The sequence below is a fragment of the Aulonocara sp. 'chitande type north' Nkhata Bay genome, linkage group LG12 (assembly GCF_057382095.1).
Source record: "Aulonocara sp. 'chitande type north' Nkhata Bay isolate Kocher_YH1m ecotype deep benthic linkage group LG12, A_spYH_male_GT1.1, whole genome shotgun sequence".
Lineage (NCBI taxonomy): Eukaryota > Metazoa > Chordata > Actinopteri > Cichliformes > Cichlidae > Aulonocara > Aulonocara sp. 'chitande type north' Nkhata Bay.
In genome coordinates, this window is record NC_141355.1 from 14963865 (window position 1) to 14989757 (window position 25893).

A 25893-nucleotide genomic window follows, 5' to 3' on the forward strand; every position below is an offset into this window, starting at 1 on the left:
AATAATAACTGCATAATAATAACTTGCACATTAGATCATTAAATTATATTTAAAAACCAGAATAAACTACTTTAAATGTTTATTGACAGATTTTACGTGTGAAAAATAGCGAAGTAATCAGTTATAACTATGAAATGTGAAAGGTCGAGCTGGAGCCACTCATAGACATGAATTATTGAAAGTTTTTTTTTCAATCAAAACCAATGTTAAATGTAGACATAATAATAATAATAATAATAATAATAATAATAGGGAAAAGAAGAGGAAGAATATACTTAAACAATAAAAAATGAATGGATAAGGCAAGTCAAAAATTAACTTTACCTGAAATGATAATATTTGTGATAGAAATTATATGGCGTTGAGATCCCCCTTTGCTAACCCTAACACAGTCGCCAGATCAGAGTTATGCTTTTATCACTGGTAAGATTAGAGGGATATTAAGGAGGATCCAGCTGATCTTAGGTCTGCTGAGGATCTGTTGCGGTCCTTCTGTCGTCTGCTGTCTCGCGATAACCCGCGAAGTTTCCGGTGTTGTGTATGTTCCTGGAAACATGGCGGCCAGCTTCCGCGGCCGTCCTATCCGGAGTCTTCGGATGCGAGGTAAGCACAAAAACCTCGGTTCAGCGGCTGCTGTAAAAGCAGGATATTGCAAAATATGATTTTGTCACGCACGCGATGACCTTGGAGTAATGTCTCGGCGTGTCCGTGGTGTGTGTTTTTGACAGGTCGGAATGACAGCGGGGAGGAGAACGTACCGCTGGATCTGAGCAGAGGTAAGCAGAGGCTTCATCACATCACCCTGAAAGCGATTATTGTTCAAAATGGATGAGGGCGATTTCTGCAAACGCTAGCCCCGCGTGGTGAAAGTCTAGACAGTGTACGCGCTTGACCCGTCACTGCTGTTGTTATTTCGCCATTTTCCCTCACTGTTTGGTCTAAAAACGTCGCTATCGATGTCATAACAACAGGCGGCAACGAGCTAACTTAACTAGCTGAGTTAGCGTTAGCTAGCTGCCCCAGCTAACCAGCCATGAAGACGCTCTGTTATTTTGATCGGCGTGAGTGGGCACGATAGCCTGTTATTTAGCCAAGTAGCCATAAGAGTTGCAGTCATGCATTTGTCATCGCTAACTGGCTGGGGGAATTGAGTCTGAAAGCTGTGCGCCGAGAAGCATTGAGGCAACACACGGTGGTTCTTCCAGAGGAGCACTGATAACACAGCTGCACAACTTGTCAGATTTACTCCTCCAGCATCAACACTGCATAGCAGTTTGTTTACACGGAGCAGCGGTGTCTGAGTCCTGGAGGCCCAGATCCCTGCTAGATTCATTACAATCGTCTCAACTAGAGACATGCTCACCTGAAATATGTGTGACTGACAACATTAAAATCTTCACCACAGGAGAGTCTATACACTTAACCTATCAGCTGCTTCAGTGCGATTTGCACTATTTACATGTTCTTCCTGATAATACCAAAACTGGGGAAAATAAAGTATGTCAGTTCCCAGAGGTTTAAAGTTATGAAATAACAAATGTGCATACTAAGTTCATGTAATCACTGTGGCATCAATTAAAATGTGATGTATTCATAACTTACTGTAAGATTGGCTCGTGATGTTTACAAATGCTTGTTACCAAAGTAACCCTTTGGGCTGGCATTTTTCTCATTTCCACTTTTGAGCGATGGATTGAGTGCAGTGTTTGGAGCAGTGAGACTGATGACTAATACTGATAGCTGTTACTTTTTGACAAGCTGCAGCGTAATCAGGCTTATCATCTGCTGCGCTTTGTTGTTGAGGAGAAAGTGATCTGTGCAGCTCATTAAGCTGGTGTTTTCCCAGTTTGTGCGATGTTTACATTTGTCTTGCAGGGCAATATCTGGAAGTCATCCCACGCAAAGCGGGCGTTTAGGCGTCGACCACGCTCAGACGATTCTGTTTTAAAATGCGGTTCCCGTTTGTCAAAATATTTAACGTAGGATAGTTGAAAGGAACTGAAAACAAAAACACTTCCCGCTCAGGTCTGGCTATTTTAGTGTCTAGCCTTTGTTTTGATTGTACACTCTACATTAGTTCCAGCTAAACCAACTTCCTTCCTGCAGGATATCTATTACGGTTCATTGACTGATATTATTATGGCAATATGGCTTAACGCCTCCCTTAGTTACATTGTATTTCCTTTTCATTCTCCTTTAGAACCGTCAGAAAACTTCCGTGAAATCCTTCAAAATGTGGCCAAACCGCACGGAGTCAGTAACATGCGAAAACTGGGCCACCTGAACAACTTCATAAAGGTAACGCTGTCAAGCTCTGATAATTTTTGCCTCATTTAAAGACAGTTTTGCCTCGCTGAAATGTTGTGAGACATGCAGCTTTTTGAGATGGTTCACTGGGTTCAGATATCTCACAAGATTGATTAGCTGCTCCTCCTCTGTAGTGTCACCACTGACCTCTCCTTGATCTTTTCCTCTTGGGTGTTGATGCCAGCAGGCCTAGTTGTGCCTGTCACTGTGATGCTGACAGTGAATATAACAGGAGCTCGAGGGATAGGAGAGCACTTCAGTCTAATGTGCATCTGGAGCAGCGCTCAGACTTTGAAATCTGAGATTAATAGTGTCTGGTTATTGTTTGTATGGACCCGAGACTTTGATTTGTTAAAAAAAGAAGAAGAAAAGATTACTTTAGTCATTTTTTTCTCTTCTGGTTTTTAATGTGGATGATAAAAAAAAGAGTATTTAGGAGGATTTTCAGTTCAGCAAGGCTTAAAACACAAATATCCTAACATGGATTGTAACACATGTGAGCATATGCAGGTTTTAAATTCTTTTGACCATGCAGTATAACTGCTCTGATTCACTTAACAGCAGTAAATGTTACTGATGCAGAGATGAATAATAGCTATAATATCCCCAAAAGTTTAATCTGTTCATCTGGACGTAGTGTTTTCAGTGGGAGAAGCGTTTCGTCACTCATCTAAGTGTCTTCTTCAGTTGATTGTAGAATGACTGCAATAAAAAAAAGAGTATGAAATGTAAGTTTTTTGCTCATTAAAAAAAATCTGTTTTAGTGTTATCGCTCATCCTTCAGGTCAGCCCTGTTGGTCAGGACTAGTGACCTCTCGAGGGTGTTTTTCTCCTGTCAGCCCAAAACATGCTGGAGTACTCTCCTTCCTGTTATTTTGAACAGGAATAACAGGGGTGGAGAAAATGAGTTAATGATTGCGAGATGAGTGTGAGATAGAAAACTAGCACTTTCTTGTGCCTTGAGCACACTGGCTTTGCTGACTGTCACCTCAGGTGGGGAAAAAAAAAAATCAAAGCCATGTGCACAACTGTCTAATTTACCACAGTTTCACTCTCTCCGTCTGCAACTACGCTGGGGTCGAATTGGTATAAAGTTTGTCATCTGAGTGCAGGTATTTGTCTGCTCTTCACTTTGTTGTGACAGCTCTGTCTGTGTCTGTGTGCAAAGACAGTGATGTGCAGTATTTTAAGGAAGCTAACTAAAAACCAGTATTATCAGAACACTACTGGTTTGTGGTATCTGCAGTTGTCCATGCACATGTTTACAGGAGAGTTTAATCCTGATCATAGCTATATCCTGATTTCCTCTTTCACCACACTGCCTCAGACCACTTCTGACTGCCGGTCATAAGCATATTGTAAACAATTGTTGGTAGCTGTGTGGCAAGTGAGTACTGGCCCTCCTACAACTGTGCAGTTGGCACTGGAGCAGGCTCGAGGCTGAGTGAGAGCATGGGTTGGTGTGCCTGTAATCTGTACACCTAACTCTCTTGTTTACAACTGACTGGAGGGTTATAGCCATGATGTGTGTGTGTGTCCCATTAGAGCACCATGACTCCGATTCCTTATAAGGGTTCCAGGACAGTGAGGGTTAGCTAATCCCCCACCCCCCCGGAGAGCATCACGTGCACCCTGTCCCCATCTCCTCTCCTCTCCTCTCATTTGCCTGTTTGGGCTCTGACATCACAGCTGTTTTAAAACAACCCTGTACTCCTTCTTGCCTCTCATCACCCATTCCACCCTGCTCCGTCTTGCCTCATGCTCTGCTGTGCTTTAGGAAATTTATGCTCAACTTTGAGGAACAGTTTAAACCAAAAGTACTACAGTGGTTCACTTTCATTAGGAGACACATGGCAGAATAGACAACTGTGATGGAGGAGCATTGACTTGTTGTGTGAAGGAGCCTCAGTGTACCTCTAAGAACGATGTTACAGAACATATAAGACCATATTTGGAACATTAAATATGTAAAATATTGATTAGAGTTCACACTCTCACTAATTGTTGTGTGCAGCTCTACAGTTATTAGGGAGATGTAAACACTCCACATAAGATTTGGATAATGATTACATAGAAACATGGGGCTGACACTTTATAGCTGATTTCAGTCATTTGAATACCCTTCTGGCTTATACTTCGCAATTGCTGTGGCTTTGTTCTGGCAGTGTTACCTCTTACACAGTGACAGCAGATTCATTCACTTCCCACATAAAGGGCCCACAAGGCCATTTTTCTGCAGTAAAAGGGAGAAGTGATCGATCTATTTTTTTGTTTGTTTTGCTACATTTTTTAAAATTTCTCTGTCTCCCTCTCTCTCTTTGATTTAATAGTTACAAGTACTGCAACTCTTTATTTTATTATTTCACTGTGTTTACCACAGATTTATATTGTCTCTCATCCTCAAAATCATACGTGTAAAGTCATTTTGAATTGTGGGCTACATACATCCTACTTTGAGCCTACGTGATAAATTTGTAAAATTACAGAAAAAGTAGTAGTAGTAGTTCATTGCCCAGACCGTCGTTTTATAACATGTGAATTTTTCATTGTCCTTTTTTCCTATCTAGTATGGAAACATGTTATAGTACATAGTGGAAAAAACAGGAACTTTTTTCATTTAATTGTTTATACGTTACTTAATTACTTAGCTGTATTATCAATAGCAGTGGTGAGGGGTCTTTTATCAGTAGGAAAGCTGTAAAAGTTATGAAAATACAGTTAAAAGGGTCATAAGTACTCCTTTTATATGCATATTGAGATGTGATTTTTTTTACGACATACTGCACAGCCTTACCTGCCTTTAGGGAATTGCTAAAGGTAGACATTCATGCTGGAAACAGGGTCACACTGACTGCCAGACCTGATAGGATAGAGAAAATAGGAGCACATATCTAGGCTATGAGAGAACAATACAACAGAGTTAGTCCGACTATTGAAGACTCTATTTTATGTCCTTTGTGTTTTGACGTACTATCATACAAGCATGTGCTTAAGCGACAAATAGTGGCAAGTGTTTTGCCTCTATGGGTTTCCTACTTAGAGCCTCTAAATGAGTTGAACACGTTTTTTTCATTCACAGTTATCCATTAAATCAACATGTACCTGACTGGGCTCGATTTACTCTCGTCCTTCACTAAAACCATGCTAATGGAGTCATGGCCATATTGAAACCATTTTTATGTTTCTGTTTTATAGCTGCTGTGCAGCATTGGCCACCGTGAGGAAAATTTTGGGTTTACATATGAAGAAATCATCATTTGGTAAGTAATCTCAGCTACCGATAATAGTGTAAGTGTGTCCTATTTAATGTGCGCTTTTTATTTACTCTGGCTGTTAAGCTGTTCTGGATTTGGAATAATGATGACGTGAATGTGCGATTGAAAAGTACCAGTCAATGAAGTAATGAAGGAAATAGTCATATCTTGTGTCAGGTTGTCCGTGCTCTAGTTTTAGTCACTTTATTGTTTGTTTTTAATCTCTAGTCTGCGACTAGCTCTCCTTAATGAAGCTAAAGAAGTGCGTGCTGCGGGGTTGCGGGCGCTTCGCTACCTCATCAGAGATACCAGCGTACTGCAGAAGGTCCTCAGACTACAGGTGGATTACTTGATAGCCAGGTGAGCTCCTGCTTTGAACCACCCAGTCAGGTGTAACAGTTGTTATCTTACTAAATGTTTGGGTTTTTTTAGTTAAGTTGTTAGGGTGTTTGTAGTACCATGCTTCAGCCAGTCTTCTTCTTCGGCCCAACCATGGTACATGACTGATTGTTATGATTGTGGATTTTTTCAGATGCATTGACATCCAGCAGAGTAATGAGGGTGAGAGGACTCAGGCTCTACGACTTGTCCGAAAGGTAAAAACAAGGCGTGTGTTTTGGTGATCTTTGTTCCTTCTGACCATTTGCACAGTCGCTCTCATGTCACTCGAGGAATTTGCCCTCACTGCTCACTCCTGTGCCAGCGAAATGCCACCAGAAAGCTCCCGGGGTTAGCAGGAGTGTCAGTGGGGATGGTTTGCATGTGTCTGCAGGCGGGGTTATTTATAGTTTAGTAGTTTACTGTAAATCTTCACACAGCGCTTAGAGTCATAGTGCTGTGGTTTCAGCTTTAATTTCTTGAAGGAACTACCAGTTTTACAAGCACTAAATATGTGACCTTCAGAATAGTCAGATCTTGTTTTGGCATTTCAAAAGTTGATCTTCTTTTTCTGGAGTTCTCCAAAAGGCAGCCATAAAAAAAGCAAAACAGTGAAGTTATTTTTTGCCTCTCTTTGTCGTGACTTGTTTTGATGACTCATGTTCCCGTCCTCTTCCTCTCTCTGTAGATCATCACTGTCAACGCAATGCTCTTCCCCACGTCTATTGCAAACTCTTTAATTGCTGTGGGGACCGACGGCCTGCAGGAGAGAGACCGCATGGTGCGCGCCGCCATCGCCATCGTTTGCGAGCTAGGTAAAGTGCCTGGTGTTTAAAGATGCAGGCCGGTGCGGTTGCTATGCATGGTGCTCTTTGGGTGAACAGAAAAACTTGTGGAGAACTATTGTTGTTTGACATTATTATTAATATTATTATTATCGCCATTGCCTGTGTAGCCCTGAAGAACCCAGAGGTGGTGGCCAAACGGGGAGGCCTCAGCACCATCCTTAAGAGTGTGATAGACTGTCAACTAAGTCGCATCAACGAAGCACTTATCACCACTATCCTCCACTTACTCAACCACCCACGCACCCGCCAGTATGTGCGTGTTGACGTCGAGTTGGAGGTCTGTGCACACACACACACACACACACTGACACACATAGTTTATGAATTGAGAAGAAGCTTCTGTTTAAAAATGAGCCACTGTGCTGGGAGCCATTCCAGTCAGGATTAGCAGAGCTGTAGGTGCCCGTCTCTTTCCCATGGAGCTTACAGTAATCAGTTACAGCATTTCTCCAAAGCCTCATTGTCTGTAATCACTTGGGACAGTAGCAGCTCATCACTGCAGGCACACAGATGTTATATAACATGTGCAGCAGGTTAATTATTACTGCAAGATTTTTCCTGACAGTAGTAAATAGAGATGTAATTTGAAGCTCGCTTTACTGTTGTTTTGTATGCATCAATTTTCTCTGTTTTTGTTCTCTGTTCTCCAGCAAATCCTCGCGCCTTTCACTGATTTTCACTACCGTCACAACGCAGACACGGCTGAGGGGCAACTCAAGTGAGTGTGTGTGTGTGTGTGTTTAGGTGGTATGAAGAGCCTGTGGTTGAACTGTGCATAGAGAGAGAGAGCGAGAGAGAGGAGGGTTTGTGTAGTGTTTTTGTTAGGCGACCCTTGTTGTCAGGGTGGCTTGACTCTGCAGCGGCTTGCCAGAGGATGTGAAGTCAGATTTTTATAAAAGATCTTTTATGTTTTGTTTGTGTTGTGTAGTCTGAACAACCACCGGCTGAAAGATCATAACGATGTTGTGTGCACAGAACATGATGTCCACTCTTTAACGTGTGTTTTTCTTGTTCACAGGGAAGACAGAGAAGCCCGTTTTTTGTCCAGCCGAATGGCTATAGTGGCTGCTTTCCGCTCCTGGTCCGGTAAGGGCTTTAATATTATTCTTACTGTACATACTTGTTAGGAATACCCACTGTTAAATATCTCCTATTCTCTCTCTCTTTTTTTGTCTCAGGAATTATCAACCTATGCAAGGCTGGAAATTCTGGAATCCAGTCTTTAATTGGCTTACTTTGCATACCAAATATGGAAGTTAGGGTGAGTAAAAAAATGTTTGGCCCTTAAGGAAGTTTGATATTCAAAAACACAGATTTTTCTGATTCTTGCCTGTGAAGATTCCAATCAAGCGATTGTTTTTATTGTGCAGCGGTTAGATGGAGTTGCGTTAGAAATTAAAAATCAACCAAAATTTCCTGTATGAAACAGCCTTTTTACTAATGTTAAGTCTGCTTGGCTTCAGAGGCTTAAAGCACAGAGTGTTTTTGCCATGCCATCTTATCAAACCATTGGGTTCTCTCAAGCTTGCAAATCACTGTTTTACACAGCATTAACATTAGTTCTAACTGTTCTTTTCCGCTACTTAACAATGCCGCTTTTGCCATATCTATATAATTATTTTTAACCAATTTTGCAGAAAGGCTTGTTGGAAGTGTTATATGAGATATTCAGGCTTCCTGTGCCCATTGTAACGCAAGACTTCACTGAAGCCCTTCTAAGTGTTGGTAAGTAAAAAATATCTAATTTTCAAATAATTTAATCCCCATATAAAAACAAGCAGTGGAACTGTTATATTAAGTATTTGATGTAAATAGCACATTTCACTAAAGTTAAGAGGGGAAGCATGAGATTGGAACAGTTATGTAATATAAGAAGGAAAAAAAACACCTGGTTGAAGATCTGACTGCTTGTTAGGTTAATAAGTAACACGACGGGATGTGAAAAGACATTCCCAGAAAGGTTGAGTTGTTCATGAGTAAAGATGAGAGGGGCTCAGCACTTTTACTCGGTTTGCCCACTGAGTGTGAACATTTTTTCTTTAAACAGTTAACACTAAATGTGTAATTTGGAAAAAGAAAAGCAGAAAACAATGCGACTTAGTCATCTATCGCACAAAATATCATTAAAGATTTGGAGAAAATGGGAAACGAGACAGCGTCAGAAAACCAACACTAAATGACCGTGGTCTTCGGGCCCTTGTGTGACACTGCATCAAAAACAGGTTTTTGTTGGGTTTAGAGCATCGGTCCTCAACCTTTTTTGCGCCACGGACCGGTTTAATGTCAGACAATATTTTCACGGACCGGCCTTTAAGGTGTCGCGGATAAATACAACAAAATAAAATGATACGACCAAGACAAAAGCTGTGGTGTTTTGTAAATATAATAATAATAAACGCAAATTCACTGTGTTATTGTGCAACTTTATTAGCTGCGTCCTCCTGAAATGCGCCAACAACAATGAAAGTAACATCCTCCTCTCTGCCCCTTAATGCTCTCTGGTCACTATGGTAACACGCAAATATTTCTTTCAAAATAAGAAACACAACTACAACACGGAAACAGAGTTAACGATAAAAACCCTGAAAACCAGACATTTCACACCCGAACCTCAACTCTTGTGGCCTGGTGCCAGATGACTCACGGACCGGGACCTGTTCGTGTCCCAGGGGATGGGGACTTCTAGTTTAGGAACACTTCTGAATATTTTTATCTGTGGACACAGTTCATAGTTGGATCCACAGATACAAATTAGACCATCCAAAAATCCAGCTGTCCTTCCTGAGCCAACCAGAGCTCATTTAGGAGGGAGAAAGCTGCCCAGTGGTCTCATCTGCTTCATTCTGTAGTGTAAAGAGGGGCCATCTTGTTTATTACCAGGATCTGCTGGGGTTTGGAGATTAATTAGTGCACATTACATGGATAACTGGGCAAATCTGTGAAGGCCCAAATAATGCTTAATGATACACAAGGTAGAAATTTTTGGAGCAACATGATCATAAAGTCCATTTGAAGGAAAACGCTTTCATTTAGCAGGACAGCACCGAAGCACAGTCTGCATGTCTACATAATAAATTGCATTTAGTGACCCACTGACTACATTTGGTGTGTTTTGAACTAAAAAAAAGTTAGCTTAAATTCTAAATCACCAGGAAACTACGACACGTTTGTGCTTTTGTTCTCTGACATAGTGTGAAAAATGTTCCAGCTCCACTTTTTTGAAACGTGTTAATGCAATCAATTTCAAAAATTAGCATTTTGTCCTGCTTAAGATTAAAAAAAAATCTTTGTTTCAGCATTTCATATGTTATCTCAGTACAGCCTTTGGTTAAATGTAGAACAAAATTTCTTTTAGACCCCTAGTAGGTCCATGTTTTACACACACTGACAGACTGGTCTGTTTGCTCTGTTCTCCTTCAGACCCCGCCAGGTTCCAGGACACCTGGAGACTGTCTGACGGGTTTGTTGCTGCCGAGGCCAAAGTTATCCTACCCCATCGGGCCCGCTCTAGGTGACAAACGAAAGCACAGGATAGAAATGAAATATATTGACAGAACTGTTGTCACTTCAGTGTGTAAACAAGCCATAAAATGATTTTTATCTGCTCCCTTTATTAGGCCTGACCTAATGGACAACTACCTGGCATTTGTTCTTTCTGCCTTCATTTCCAGCGGGCTTTTAGAGGTGAGCTGACACAGTAAAAGCACAATAGGTTTAATTTACTCAGGCTAGGAGTGTGTGTTTCACAGTATTGTATTAACAGCTTTTGGGTGGCTTTTATATTGATGTCCTTCCTTGTGCCTTTATTTTTGATACTGTAGGGCCTTGTTGAAGTTGTGACCAGTAGCGATGACCAGCTTGCTGTCAGGGCCACCATCCTTCTGGGAGACCTTTTACACATGGTAATAAAAAAAAGTATAATTTTGTGCATTTCTAAAAGTTTCTAAGCTATATCTTTGTTTCTTTGACTCCTTTGGCTTCTTTTGCTATACTCACCAAGGTTTTATTTCTCTCTTGATCAGGCAAATACCATCCTTCCTCATTCCCATAGTCACCACTTGCACTGCCTTCCCACTCTCATCAACATGGCAGCCTCCTTTGACATCCCCCAAGAGAAACGACTGTGAGTACAAACTGCCACACACGCAATCACTCTTGTTTTTTTTATTGTAACAAAATAATTTCCTCTAATCTTTAGTCATCATTCTTTGCAGTGTTCTCTCATAAAGATGTTCTTATCAGTAGTGCTGATTTCAGGGCTATAGACTGGTCATTGACTCGCTGGTAACAATCAGTCGCTAATAAAGCGTGTCCACGACCGGTTGACGAGTGGTTGCTGGAGGTTGAAAAGTGGGTGCTGCACAATAAGCTTCCTTGGATTTACATTGGTTGCAAGCAGATTGCCGTGGTCACCTGTAGTTCGTGTGGAAGAAAAGGGATCTGTTCGCCTTCAACGTTCAAAGTTGTGCATTTTCAGTGATAACGTTGGCATCTTCCATGTCACACCAACTCGATCATTTTGAAAATTTCATCCAGCCACTACTCGCCAACTGGTCGCCGACTAACTTGTAGGATTTACTTGAATACGTACTAGTTGTTAAACCACTTTTAAAACATCCTCCATCTTTGTCTCTATGCGCTCTAGGCGAGCAAGTGCAGCCGTCAACAATCTGAAACGTTTCCATGAGAAGAAGAAGAAAGGTTTGAAACCGCACAGTCTTTATCTGGACCACATCATTCGCAAGTCTGTGTCGTCACATAACCGCAGAGATTCACGTGTCCACAAAGACATCTATGTCATTAAGGTAAAGATCAACATCTTTTACGTATTTTCCATCTTACGGTTGGTCTTGGCTTTGGCTTCTGTGTGTTTGTTGCAAAGTATGTGGTGTGTTTAGTGTAGCTAGAAAGAGGGAGGCTGTTATTTGCTGCAAACCTGATTTGAACAATTTAAGCCAAAAGTTTAAACATTTAAATAAAAAAAAGTAGTTTTACTTTCATATTTACAGCTTCTGTTTTTTCTGCTTCTGTGCTCAGGACACAGAAGAAGCACTGATGATGAATCTGCGAGACAGTCAGATTCTCAACCACAAGCAGAATTTGGAGTGGAATTGGTTGCTTATTGCCACCATCCTCAAGGTCAGGCTGTTCTCATGTACCACCACAGACTCGATGTTTTGTTTTTACATGTGTAAAAGGGTATTTTTTTGTCTTCTCAGTGGCCAAATGTAAACCTCAGGAACAACAAAGATGAACAGATGCACAAGTAAGCCTTTTTTATTTAACCACAGCTCATTACAAGAAACTGAATTTGTTCAGCGTGTTTTTCTCACATCCTGTTTTACATTTCTATTTGTTTTTGTCTGATGCAGGTTTGTTCGGAGGCTGCTGTACTTTTATAAGCCCAGTAGTAAGTTGTACGCAGGGCTTGCGTTGGATCACCTAAAGGCCAGACAACTCACTGTGGTTGGCTGTCAGTTTGTTGAGTTCCTCATGGATTCCGATGAGGTTAGAGAGGTTTACACTGATGCTCGTACTCTAATTTATTTCTTCTTTTTGGTCATTTACCTTTGTTTTTGACGCTTTATTTTTTCCCCCGCCATCAACCAGGATGGCCAGGGTTACCTGGAGGACCTGGTGAAGGACATGGTATCGTGGCTCTCCTCGTCCTCTGGAATGAAGCCCGAGCGCTGTCTGCAGAGTAATGGCCTGCTCACTACACTCAGCCAACACTACTTCCTCTTCCTGGGGACGCTCTCGGCACACCCACAGGGAGTCAAACTACTAGAGAAATGTGGCCTGTTTCAGTGGTGAGTGAGCAGAAAAGTCTTTAATCTATTTTGAGCTTTTCCAGGCCTGCAGAGTGAAATTGTGTCAGAGCTGTTTGATTAAAAACATCCTGCAAGGTGACATTTGCACTTTTTTTTCTCCCCTCTATTTTCAGCCTGCTGAATCTGTGCTCTGTAAAGAACCAGGATGCTGTGCTGAAACTCGCTGTATCCACACTGGACTACAGCAGAGATGGTCTGGCCAGAGTGATCCTCTCCAAGATCCTCACTGCTTCTACTGATGTAAGCAAGCTGTTAAAACACTAATATTGTAATTAGTAGTAATGGGGAAGTTTTTTTTTTTTTTCATGCACAGTGGTCAGCAACCTCTTATCACACTGCCACATTTGCAGGCATAAAATAAACTGAATCATCTATTGCCAAACTTGCCCTTTTTTCTTTTTCTAAACACACCCGATCACCTCATTTTCCTCCACCCACCACACCTTCTGAGAAGTCGTAGGCCTCTTGGCAATTAAATGTTCGCACTACCCCTGATCACACAATACTTCTTGTCTCGCTGTGCAGACGTGCAGGCTGTATGCTACCAAGCACCTCCGCGTGCTGCTGCGTGCAGGCGTGGAGTTCTTCAGTAGCTGGGGCATGGAGCTGCTGGTCACACAGCTTCACGACCACAACAAGGCTGTGTCCATGGAGGCCCTGGACATACTGGATGAGGCGTGTGAAGACAAGGTGAGTGATGATGCCGCTTAGATTGTTCTCAGCAAAGCAATTAAATAATAAAATAGCAAAAGCAGATAAGATTAAGCCCATCGTGTTATCTGACAGTTTCGTTTCGTGCCCATTCTGCTGCTTTACAGGCCAACCTTCACGCTCTAATCCAGCTGAAACCAGCTGTGTCCCACCTGGGAGACAAAGGCCTCTTACTGCTCCTCAGGTAGGTGTTTACCACTACAACATTACAAAAACAGTGTGTCACTCTGAAATAGTCCTTCTTGAACACACTCTACATCTTTTTTTCCCCTGCATTTTTAGGTTCCTGTCCATTCCTAAAGGTTTCTCCTACCTCAATGAGAGGGGCTATGTCAGCAAACAGCTGGATAAATGGCAAAAGGTATTATTCAAATATCAGCAGACAGCTTAATGAAATCTCATTTAAAATATTCTGAAATCATGTGGCTATAACAAGGACACATACAAATGAGTTTCCTCCCCTCACCCCAACCGGTCACGGCAGATTGCTGCCCGTCTCTGAGCCTGGTTCTGCTGGAAGTTTCTTTCTGTTAAATGGGAGTTTTTCCTTCCCACTGTCACCAAAGCGCTTGCTCATAGTGGGTCATATGATTGTTGGGTTTTTTTCTGTTTTCTTTGTATTGTAGGGTCTTAACCTTGCAGTATAAAGCACCTTTGAGGCAACTGTTGTTGTGATTTGGCATTCTATAAATAAAATTGAATTGAATTGAATATTAAGTAGACTGTGCATTGCAGGAGTATAATCTTAAGTATGTGGACCAGATAGAGGAGCAGCTCAATGAAGCACTAACAACTTACCGCAAACCTGTCGATGGAGACAACTACGTCAGACGCAGCAACCAAAGGTAAGAAGGGTGAAATTTGGGGCCATTCGATGAGCTGTAGCAGTGAATGGGTTTTTGACTGTGCCTGATTTCTTTGGCCATGTCTCCAGGTTACAAAGACCAAACGTCTATCTCCCTGTGCACTTGTATGGTCAGCTGGTTCACGATAAGACAGGCTGTCATTTATTAGAGGCTCAGGTAAGGTCTCTCTCTTCTCTTCTCTTTTTTTTTTTTTTTTTTTTTTTTAAACTAAAAATGATCATTCAGCTGTTCTGTAGGACTAAAGTGCCATTTGTCTTTTATTTTTGCCCCATCTGTTTCCAGAGTGTAGTGCCTGACCTTAGCTACACGATTCGCTCCCCGATGCTGGACACCTGGGAGGGCATCAAACAGCTCAAAGCTGCTCTCTGGGCACTAGTCAGTAACGCAGATTAATCCGTGTCACATAAGTTAATCTTTAATGATAATACAAAGACATGGGCTTGATTGTGGTTGTTTTTCGTTTTGTTTTTTTGTTTTTTCAGGGCAACATTGGCTCTTCAAACTGGGGTCTGAATCTCCTGCAGGAGGAGAACGTCATTCCTGATATCCTTGCATTGGCTCAGCACTGTGAGGTGCTGTCAGTGCGAGGGTGAGCTTTTCTTTCTTTGTCTTTTATTCAGTTACATTTAAAAGCGTTACTATGGAACATGTAACGTCAGACTGTTTTTTTTTTTGTGTGTGTTTTTTTTTTAAATTTCATAGAGCAGTATTTTGTATTTTGACTATCACTTGGTGTCCACAGGACATGTGTGTATGTGCTGGGTGTGATCACCAAGACCAAGCAGGGCTGTGAGGTACTAAAACAGTTCGGTTGGGATGCAGTCAGACACAGTCGCAGGACGCTGTGGCCCGTCACTCCAGACGAAGTGGACACACAGCTGACCTCTGAACTTTCTTCAGTACCGAGCACGCTCAGTCTAAACTCGGAGTCCACCAGCTCCCGCCACAACAGCGAGAGCGAGTCTCAACCAAGTACGTAGCACATTGCCTTTGCTTTGTCACCATGTTCTCCAAAACGATTGAAATTTATGTTTTGTTTCTTTAACAGATCTCTATAATAATCAGTAATTATTGCTAGAAGTTGGACGTTTTTAATTAATTTCATTTCTCTTAGACATGTACATCCTGGATGATGACAAGTGTGATGTTCTGGACCAGTCGGATGAGACTTCTTTATACTTACACTCCAAACCAGTCAAAGACCGTAGCCCCTTTACAATACTGGCCTCTACTCGCTTTGTTCGCACTCGCTTCCTGAACTCCCTGTCTCTCCCCAGCAAGAAACTGCGCTCCACCAGTGATCCCAAGACACCATCGGGCTCCCGAACCCCCACTGAGCTCAAGACTGGGAGTATGAGGCGGAACAGGACAGTGACAGAGCCCTCTGTCTACAGCCCAAACCAGGGGGACTTTACCCCTATCTTTAATGGCCGAGGAATGCCAAAGAGTCCAACGGTCAGTCTGGAGACATCATTTGTTGGGACAAGAGGGGGCTCAGAGGAGCACTTGGTGGATGGCAGGCTGTCGAAGGGAGGAGGCTCAGGTCTCGGACTTAGTACTCTCGGAGGCCAGGGGGCTGCAGAGCAACATAGCCGGGAGAGAGAGCAGAGCAGCCGGGAGCGTCTAGCAGGAGATGGCGGCTCTTCTAGCGGAGGCAATGTAGGAGGGGGTGGCGGAGGTACTCAGTTTAAAAGCCGCAGTCAGAGCTTTAACACGGACACCACAACGAGCGGCATCAGCTCCATGAGCTCCAGTCCCTCTCGGGAAACCGTTGGTAACCCGGAGCATCCGGAGGCCGAACCGGATTCCTCTGACTGCGTGAGCCTCAACACAGTAGTGTCTGCCAAGACTGTCAAAACACTCTCATCCCTCACCCCCCAGTCACAGACTAACCACATGTCCACATCCAAGTCCTCCACTGTCTCTCTGGTACCTCCCGGCTCCTCCCACACCCTCCCCCGCCGGGCTCAGTCTCTCAAATCCCCCTCAGTGACCACCATAAAAAGCCTGGCTGATTGTAGCTTCATGTACACCAGCCCGAGAGACGCGCTGGGCTACGCTACGCTGAAGAGGCTTCAGCAGCAGAGGATACACCCATCTTTGTCTCACAGTGAAGCGCTGGCTTCACCTGCCAAAGATGTGTTGTTCACAGACACCATCACTATGAAGAGCGGCAGTCTCGATTCCAGACTAACTCCCCGCAGGTAAGTCGGCTCCACTGCAGGGTTTGCTTCATGGAAACGGAACATCTTAACCCATCTCTATTATTCTGTTGTCTTTTTGAGCGTATTTAATTTAGGTTTGGTGCCACGTGAAGATGTTAGCCGTCAGCCTAAAGAATGTTTAAAAACATGCCTGAACCTGAGTTTTCGCTTTTAGTTTTTTTGTACCTTTGGAATGACAGATTTTTTTGGGGGGGGGGGGGTGAAGGGTGTCTTTTTGTGCACCTTCTGCTGTGTCTGTCAGGATATCAGATAGGAGGGTTACCTGTCCAGAACCCAGCGCCGTAAGTTCGTACCGCAGGCTGTCCAGAACACTCGTACCGCGGTGGGTGGACCTAGCTTGTGTCCTCCTTTAGAGATGTAGCTTCTAGCACCAGTCCAGACAGATCAATATGTTGTTGCTGCTTTAGTAGAGTACTAACTGCTCTTTGCCTACAGTTGATCCATCAGTGCTTTCCTGTTGTGCAAGTAAGTCCCACGTAGACTGGTGAATTTCTAGTGGCCCCCCTGTGACCCCAACTTAAAAATATAAATGGCAAACAGGTAGTGCAATTTGATGTTTTACAATGTGTCTAGTATAAATGCATCACAGTGATAAGTCATGCATAGAAAAAATGTAGTGGGTAAGGTAAGTTAGTGCAAAAAGCAGGACCAGAAAATAAGGAAATGTGAAAGAGTGTGAAAAAAGAGCTAAACCTCTGATACAAAGGTGTAACAGATGAGTTCATAACTCTTAACCTGTACATTACCCACTGATTGCACTAGAAAAATAATTCATTTATAACTTTAAACCTCAGACAATGGAGACAAAATGTCTTTTGCTGCCGCTGCTCTGATGGTGTTCTGCAGCAAAAAAAAGTTTCCCCTCTGTTCTTTTACCAAACATTTTTTCCCATTTATTCCCCATGTTCCTTTTCTTTCCCAGCCTCTCCCCCCGGATCCTCTCACGCACCTCTCCTCTTGCCCTCCCTAGGTTTCTGAAAGCTCTGAGTTTTGCCTCTTTGGATAAAGAAGAGCTACTCAGTCCAATCAACCAAAGCACCCTGCACCGCTGCTCTTCAGTACGCTCCATGGTCTCCAGCGTCACCTTCGGATGTAACGACGACTACATTGGCCTTGCACTGCCGATGGACATCCATGACATGTTCCACATCAGAGACTCTGCCTACTTTCAGCAGAGGATCAGCCCGCCATCGGAAGAGCGGAAACGTTTTCTTTTCGGTGACGGCGATGGTAACGTCCACTTTGCACATAATTAAATAAACTATTGAAAGCTTATGAAAGAAAGAAAGAAAGCTGCACAAAGACAAGAGACTGATTTCTGTTGGTGCTTATCACCTCTATAGGTGATCGTCCTGCCCTCCCAGTGCTGAAGCAGCAGTTTAGTATCTCAGAGCTGATTGTGCACCGAGGAGACACCCCAAACCACATGGTGGGCTCAGAGGAGACGGGCCTGCAGGTTCACACTGAAGAAAACTGCCTCTACTGCGTGGGAGCGATCGTCCTTGGATACCCCACCCAACCACTGATCAATAGCACACACTCTCGTACAGGTAAGCTGACACGCGCACACATTCAGTCATTTGAACGGATGCGGATTGAACCTAACAGATACTTCAAGGAATGCTTTTTTCTTCCCATCTTTTCTCGCAGATTTTGTCGACTTTCCATCATGGGGAGGCCAGAGCGGCCACCGCCTGGAGGTGATGCCACAGTCAAAATTTTCTGGGGTGTCAGGCTGCAGTGATGCTGCTGTGTCACAAGGTTCAGTCTCTGGCACACCTACACCTGGTGACATTGTCATTGGTAAGCTCACAAATAACCACAATATGCTAAATTAAAAAGTGCTGCTTTGTTCCAGTTGAAAGTCGTACTGTCTCCTTCTCCATCAACTCATTTGTTGGACCTTTTTTCTCTTTCCACCTGTTTCCTCTCTCTTTCTCTAGACCATCAAAGCAAATTAGAATGACAAAGGAAGTCTTTATTTAACTAGGAAAGTCTGTTTAGTTTAATCTTTTTTTTGTTGATGAGTGTCCTAAAATGACCAGTGGCAGGACAAGTGAGTCAAACTTTGTGCCCTGTGGAATATTCAGTCCTTAATGTTTGATTAAAGTTCAGTTCTGTGGAATAAGCAAATGCAAAAGCCCACACACACATTGATACTTCAGCATAAAATTGCAGCATTAATAAGAAATAAAAGTTAAACCCAAACTCCCAGACATTGACAATGAAGTAATTTCTTGAAGGTTTAGTTTTGAATTTTCATTCAATGTTTCTTATTCCAAGAAATGATGTAACAGAATAAGTATTTAAGATGAAGTCTTAGGGAGTTTATTAGTTTTACAAATGACTTGAGATCACTGCATGGTTGGTTCCAACATAATAAGAATCACATTTGAACGAATTAACGAGTCAAACAAATCTCATCATCCACACTGCTCTGCATCAGTTTTCAGCTCTCCTGCTCAGGCCCAAGAGCCGCCCCACTCAGCTGCTCTGCTCTGCATTTATGGATTAGTTCTCCACACTCTGGATTCTCCCCCCAGTTCAGCTGCGCTTCCCACACTGCCCCGCACAGCCAGCAACCAGTCCAGTTCCCCATTTGTGTCCAATAACACACTCCACCCAGCTCTGCCACGTCTCCAACAACCCACTCAGCCCTGCAATAATTAATCACGTTTTATTGAACTTTATCAATCAATCACATGCCGCTAGCTCTGGATCAGTTTATAGCAGTTTTTATATCAAACTATGTATAAACAATAAATGTTGCTAGGAAACCTGGCATGCTGCAGGCTGATTTGACTGTTTTTCTTCTCATCCCACACACTTCAGAATTCACTGTATGATGAATAAACCCAATTTTAGAGACAGTAATAAATTATGAGGAGATGGGGTTATATTTTAATTGAGTTACTTTATTTATAAAGTGCCATTGGGTGATAATGAGTCCCTTGGTTTTGTGAACGTAAATAAGAGTGTATGTATAAATATTCGCTTGCTTCCCTCAGGTGGCAAGGCGATATCCGAGGACGGCCCCGCCTCTCGAGTCTTACTGAGGAAGGAGGTGCTCCGCCTCATCATCAACCTCAGCTCCTCCGTAGGAACCAAAGGCCACGAAACAGGACTACTGACGTAAGGCTACTTTTCCCCCTTTTGTGCATATACTCTGGATGCATTTTAAAGTTGTTTTTCCAAGGTCTCTAAAATATTTCATCTCTCTTCAGGATAAAAGAGAAGTTTTCATATGCGTTTGATGACATTTGCCTGTACTCTGAGGTTTCTCATCTCTTATCCCACTGTGCATTTCGCCTGACCTCAAGACGTTTCATACAAGAACTTTTCCAGGATGTGCAATTTATGCCAGTAAGATCAATTGAAACTTGATTTGAAGTTTTTTAAAACGGACTGTGTCCTTGAGCTTACATGTTTAATCACTGTTCTTCTTTTGGTTCTCCCCAGATGTTTGAGGAAGCAGAAGCAATCCTGACAAAGCAACCAAAACCTGTTGAAGAGGACGCTGACCCTCCTGAAGAATCCTGATCATCCCATTTCTCCCCCATCCCTCCTGCTTTCCCTGCACAGCTGCAGACCCGGCTTCTTATCACCCTGAAAGGAAGACAAAACTGAAATAATATGAGTTAAGGCTCTGAAGATGGGGTGGGGCATTTCGATGTGTTTCTGGTGGATTTTAACAGCACCACAGCCAAGGAAAAAGAGGAGATGGTCATCAGTCACCTTACATACGAGCTGGAAACAAAGGACGTCAGCATCTATAAACAAATGTAATCCGACACGCCTAATGCTGTCTCAGACTTTTTTTTTCTTTTTCTAAATAAAAACATGGGAAAAAGGGGGAGCAGTTTAACCAAATACTGTTTTCAAATGGACTGGCGATGTCGAGCAACACTCAATAATACATCAACATAATGCTCAGCGACAAGCTAAATCATTAGGACAAAGACTCGAGCTGTGTTTAAAAAACAAAAACAAACAAAAAACTATCATTTTTTCCCTCCTCTTTCCAGAGGTGGTCTTGTTTTTTTTTTTTTTTAATGAAATAAGTCATGTCGTCGTGTCTGCCCAGTGGTTCCTCAGACCTTGCGTTCTTTTCTTTGACAAAACACTACAGAGGGATCCTGCTGATTTTAAAACGTACCTGGAGCCTTCATATCCCACCCCAACTCGTGATCTGTTCTAGCCGGATATGTGCTTTTGCTTCTCTTGCCTCTCTACTTCTTACAACCTGTAGCCTCTTGTCAGCACAGGTAGCCAATTGCTTTTCTAGTTCTTGTATCTCAGACAATCAAACATCACTAGTATTCTATTTTCTAAAGCATTATATCTACCACCCTCACGCAGTACATGAGAAGAATAGCACGTAATTTAATGCTAGTTTATGCCATCCTTTACCTGCTAAGGACTTCTCGTGGTTTTTTTCTTCCACTGCATTTTTAGCGAGCTTCTCTGGAAGTGGGTCGATCCTTGGAAAGACGCTCGGAAGATTCATTGTAGATTCAGTCCCAATCTCTGCTCACACGTGTTTCCAAACTCTGCGTAAACCCAGCGGCTGCCCATCTCTATACCTTCTTACCTTTGTGCTTCACCTCCACTGCATGTCCAACAAGCATGGCGAAGTTGTAATGTCACCTGAACGTGTTTCTTGCTTGTAAAACCTTTTTAAAAATAGGTTGCCATTACTTGCTGCCATTACGTTGTAGGACTATAATGACCCCTGGATTTGCCTCCACCATGCAGTTTCACAGGGGGGAACGCGAGCGATGACTAAAGGATTTATAAAAGGTTTTCCAGGGAAACAGGGGAGCTCGGTTTCCATTGGCTTATAATTATTTTTATTTTTTTATTTAATTTTTAATTATTTTTTTTTTTGCTCTACTGCTGCTACACAAATGGACTCATAGAGAGATGATTCATAGATCAGCTGAGTGATGTCAGATCCGATCTATTTATTATATGTCTGTACCATAGAGTGAGCTCAACCAGAGAAGAAAAAAGTTATTTATATTTTTTCCTCAAGACTGTATTATAATTTAAACGTTTCCTTTTTTTTTTCTCCTTTTTTTTTTTTTTTTTGCCTGAATCGTGGTTTCCCTTGTATAATGTGTACAGTATGTTTTGGGGGCATTGGTGACCTAAAGAAACATACAATCCTATCAAAGGGATGCATTGTTAATAAAACAAAATTTGAAATACCCAAAGATAGTTGATATTATTTAAAAATCCAACTTATTTCATTATTTACTGTGTTAATCTCTTATAAGTCGGCTAATATTGTTACAGTTACAGTTTTGGGGTTTTTTTTGTTTTTGAAGAAACATTTAAATTAGGTAAAACAAAATCCTCAAAAATTAGGCTGGGCACATCTACGTATAGGTAGTGTTCCTTAATGTTTAAGTTATCAAGTTATCTGCTGTTTAAAACACGATTTCCCTTCAGTGTTGCCGTACTTTGACAGTTTCAATAACAATCTCAGCTTTTTCATATATAGCATGTTTATTAAAGTTACTGTTCCAAAAGGCCAAATATGTGTTTTAAGAAGAGATTTATGAGACAAAGCAAAAAGTGTAGGCAGAGATGCTGCTGATGGTTTTTAAGTTTTACAAGTTGGACCTTTTGAATTTTTACACTCCTTAATCCTAGAGGATAAATCTATAGCAGGGGTCACTAACAGGCGGACCGGGGTCCGAGTCCGGACCCAGTCGCCATCCTATATGGACCCGGACCTATAGTTAACAAAATATTAAATTATATTTAATTTTGACGGGGCGATTCAATTTTAAGCAGTAACCTTACATTGTATTAGACCAGGGAACATGCTGTATTAGACCAGGGAACATACAACAATTGTGTGCGAGTTACGCCACCCACGTGACACTACTTAGCCAATCACATCTGCGCATTCAAGGCGATCGCAACGCTGAGTGCAGACACAGACAGAGGAAAGACATGGTGAGAGGTGAATGACAAGCGAGACGATTAACGATACAGTGAGACAAGACGTGAGCGGGAGTCACAAGAGGTAAAACAACTATGGCGCTTTCAAAAAAGAGAAACGTAGACACCGAAAATAGAACTTTCAAGACTGAATGGACTGACGCATATATGTTCATTCTTCCGGCCGCAAGCAGCAAACCAGTGTGTCTCATATGTTCAGAAACCGTGGCACTGATTAAAAGTGGCAATGTCAAACGCCACTATGAGACAAAGCACAAAGCTTTTGAACAATCATACCCACCCAAGTCTGAACTCAGGTCCCAGAAAATTAGCAGTCTCAGAGCCCAATATGATCAGTCCACAAGGATCTTAACCAGTTCTTTCACCGCCCAACAACGTGCTCATGAATGTTCCCTCAGAGTTGCTTGGATTTTAGGTCAACACAAAAAGCCCTTTGCAGGTGTTGTCAAAGAGTGCATGAGTGCAGTAGCAGAAACATTACTTGAGGGTAAACAAAAAGAAGAGCTTCATGACAAAATAAAGCAAATACCTATGTCAGCATCAACAGCCACAAAGAGAAGTGAATTATTAGCTCAGGATGTGCTATCCCAGCTGGAAGAAGCTATTCATAAGACACCATGTGTAGGCTTGGCTGTAGATGAGTCCACTGATGTGTCTGACAATGCTCAGCTGTTAGTTTATGTAAGGTTCTTCAACAATGATAAGAAAGAGTTCTGTGAAGACCTGCTAGGTGTAACTTCCCTTCACAGCACTACAAGAGGAGAGGATATTTACCTGGCCATTAAGGAAATGTTAACAAAGCGAGGAATAGAGCCAAACCAAGTGGTTTCAATAACCACAGATGGAGCCCCTGCTATGATGGGGAGAGAGAAAGGAGCTGTAGCAAGAATGAAAGAGGACAATCCCGAGCTAATCTCTTATCATTGCATTATTCATCAGTCAGTGTTATGCTCCACCCTGTCAGACGAGTATGCTGAGGTGATGAAAACAATGATGAAAATGATTAATTTTCTCAGGGCATCTTCTTCTTGTCAGCATCGCATGCTCAGGGAATTTCTCAGAGAAGTTGATGCACACGCTGATGATCTTCTGCTTCACAACAATGTGAGATGGCTTAGCAAAGGCAGGGCATTGGAGCGATTTTGGTCCATCAGAAGTGAAGTAGCAGCTTTCTTGGAAGAGCTGGAAAGTCAAAAAGCAACAAACTTTTCTCTCTTTTTAAATGATGGGAAAAACATGGATATTGTGGCCTTTTTGGTTGATATCACTTCACACCTGAATGAACTGAATTTGAAGCTGCAGGGCAAGGACAATTCAATTTGTGAACTGATGACAGCTGTCCGCTGCTTTCAGAGGAAACTTGAAGTGTTCAAAGAAGACCTGCAAGGAGACTATGCACACTTCCCAACAGTGAAGGAACAGGTTCAGGGACAGAGAGATGTGTCCTCTTTTGTTGACTTTGTTGATAAGCTGATTGAAAACTTCAGCAAACGTTTTGATAGCTTCAGCTTTGGACAGCAGCTCACCATGTTCATAAAGAACCCATTTGCCATCACTGATGTCAGAGGGTTCTCAAAGGAAGTCACACAGCACTTCAAGTGGGCAAATGCTGGGCCTCTTCAAATGCAACTAATTGATCTCCAAGCAGATGTGGCCCTGAAAGAGCAGTTTGGAAGAACTGAACCTGCCATGTTTGGCTCCACATACAGCTGTGAGGCAGCTTTCTCCACAATGAACATAATAAAAACTAAATATCGTTCCAGGATCACCAATGAGCACCTACACATGTGTATGAGAATGGCCCTGACACCATTCCAGCCCAGATTTAAAATCCTAGTAGAGCGAACTAAAGCTCAGTTCTCTCACTGAACAACAGAAAGTTGGGACGTGGAATATAAGGGGGAAAGAAAGAGAAACTGTAAAATTGTTAAAATGTTTTGATGTTATCTGTTGAAAATGTATTGAGACTGTTTAGTCGAGATGTAAAATGTAAAGAAAAAGGGAAACTTTTTTTTTCTGAAATTAAGCACTTTGTTTTAAGATGCACAATTTAGCCATTTTATTTATTTTCTCTAATTCATTTTAAACAGCAGCCCTATTTCTAATGTAGGCCTACTGTGTGTTTCAGTGTTAACAATAAATTTTGTTGAAATGTTTTAACTTGTATTTTCATTGATTTGACAGTCTATTGTTCATACGTTCAGATATAAATAAAAATTAAAAAAAAAAGTTGCTTCTCTATCACAATCATAACGTAAGTTAGACATTATGATGTCCCGGACCTCTGCTTGAGAAGATTTTCTCCAACTGGACCTCCTCAAATTTTAGTTTAATACCCCTGCTCTAAACGCTATTCCGTTTATTTCAATCATTAATGCTTAAACATGCAAATCATGCTTTAAACTTCTCACTGGTTCTCTAAAAAAGTCTGGGAACTTTTGGGTCATTACAAGCTTAAGTTTTACCATACCTAAATTATTAAACACACAAATAAAGTCATAGAATATTCATAAAACCATTGTTTGATGTTAAAACTCATCTTCCCCCTTTTTGACACACTCCCATGTGTCAATTCACCTGGAGCTAGAAATTAAAAGAAAAGGTTAGTGACATCATATCTCAGAAAGTATCAGAAATTCTCCTCTCGAGTATCGTTGCCCCAGTCTTGTCATCCTGTGTTAGGAAATGAAATCAGTGTAGTTATTATGTTAAATCTGTTAAACTCCTGGCTCCGCCCAGAGCCTGCATCTGCACAATTGCCTAGAAACAAAACCTGTATTAATATGAACTTCACATTTGAAACGTCGTTTTTTTTTTCGCCACTGTTTTTCCCTCACTGACCACAGCAGGGGAACCTATGTCTTGATTCAGCCATGAATCCAGCTCACCTGATTCATCACTGAGCCCAACCGTCACTGGCATCTGATAGTGCTGCACTGCATGTTTTTCCCTTGATGTCACTATTTTCAATGTGTTAAGGAGTGAATAGTGAACTTCTTTTAATGGTGTGTTTAATTAATTTGATTTAATAACTTGTGACCTTTGAGTCCCTTCCTTGCAAGAATTATGGCCAATGACGGAAATGTATGTATTACATTTAAGATTGGAAAACAATGTCAATGCCACAAACGTGAGTTGTCATGTACATCTGTGAGTTAATCTGCACAACCGTGTGCACATGTGCTCTGTGCATGTACACACACAAAGAATTGACCTTCGTTCCTTAAATTTGTAGCATTGCCTCTGTGCTGCCTGATGGTGCTCAGTGGCTTTTGCTTCTTGCTTTTAAATCAGATGTCACTCTCAACATAAACACAAGCTACAGCAGCCAAGCAGTCTTAGCTGAGGAAACAAAGATACATTTCCTCATTTAATGTAAAATATTGTGGTGATGTTATGTTATATTAGGCAGGCAGCTGCCCAAATAACACTGTGACAATCAAAAGTACAGGGAGTGCAGAATTATTAGGCAAATGAGTATTTTGTCCACATCATCCTCT

The 25893-nt window shown here is 42.0% G+C and overlaps 2 protein-coding genes across 5 annotated transcripts; both read left to right on the forward strand.

Annotated features, from left to right (window-relative positions):
• The first annotated feature begins 520 nt into the window (after positions 1-520).
• On the forward strand, positions 521-24525 carry LOC147317090 (rapamycin-insensitive companion of mTOR-like). Of its 4 annotated transcripts, none has more exons than XM_086313744.1 (38): positions 521-603; positions 729-776; positions 2201-2298; positions 5503-5567; positions 5790-5921; positions 6094-6157; positions 6628-6754; positions 6895-7064; positions 7438-7505; positions 7806-7873; positions 7966-8048; positions 8425-8512; positions 10208-10298; positions 10405-10471; positions 10609-10689; positions 10810-10910; positions 11433-11592; positions 11825-11926; positions 12007-12053; positions 12160-12295; positions 12398-12597; positions 12732-12858; positions 13144-13308; positions 13437-13513; positions 13612-13690; positions 14065-14174; positions 14264-14351; positions 14478-14570; positions 14678-14784; positions 14938-15167; positions 15310-16399; positions 16626-16742; positions 17343-17650; positions 17764-17970; positions 18071-18223; positions 19429-19552; positions 19645-19783; positions 19880-24525. In XM_086313744.1, the coding sequence occupies exons 1-38, from the start codon at positions 555-557 to the stop codon at positions 19958-19960; spliced, it is 5340 nt and encodes a 1779-aa protein (XP_086169870.1). In that variant the 5' UTR covers positions 521-554; the 3' UTR covers positions 19961-24525. The 4 variants fall into 4 exon arrangements, with proteins under 4 accessions (XP_086169870.1, XP_086169866.1, XP_086169867.1 ...); XM_086313740.1 differs by having other exon boundaries at positions 545-603; positions 17391-17650; XM_086313741.1 differs by lacking the exon at positions 16626-16742 and having other exon boundaries at positions 545-603.
• LOC147317091 (general transcription factor II-I repeat domain-containing protein 2A-like) lies at positions 23630-24262 on the forward strand. The gene has a single exon (XM_086313074.1). The coding sequence runs from the start codon at positions 23630-23632 to the stop codon at positions 24260-24262; it is 633 nt and encodes a 210-aa protein (XP_086169200.1).
• Positions 24526-25893: the final 1368 nt, after the last annotated feature.

What these genes read in the sequence shown, in the direction of transcription:
- LOC147317090 (XM_086313744.1), top strand. Translation starts at nt 555, where the DNA reads ATGGCGGCCAGCTTCCGCGGCCGTCCTATCCGGAGTCTTCGGATGCGA. An exon ending in AAAGATGAACAGATGCACAA is followed by an intron (nt 12,054 to 12,159) that starts GTAAGCCTTTTT and finishes TGTCTGATGCAG; the next exon opens with GTTTGTTCGGAGGCTGCTGT. An exon ending in ATGAGGCGTGTGAAGACAAG is followed by an intron (nt 13,309 to 13,436) that starts GTGAGTGATGAT and finishes GCTGCTTTACAG; the next exon opens with GCCAACCTTCACGCTCTAAT.
- LOC147317091 (XM_086313074.1), top strand. Translation starts at nt 23,630, where the DNA reads ATGGATATTGTGGCCTTTTTGGTTGATATCACTTCACACCTGAATGAA.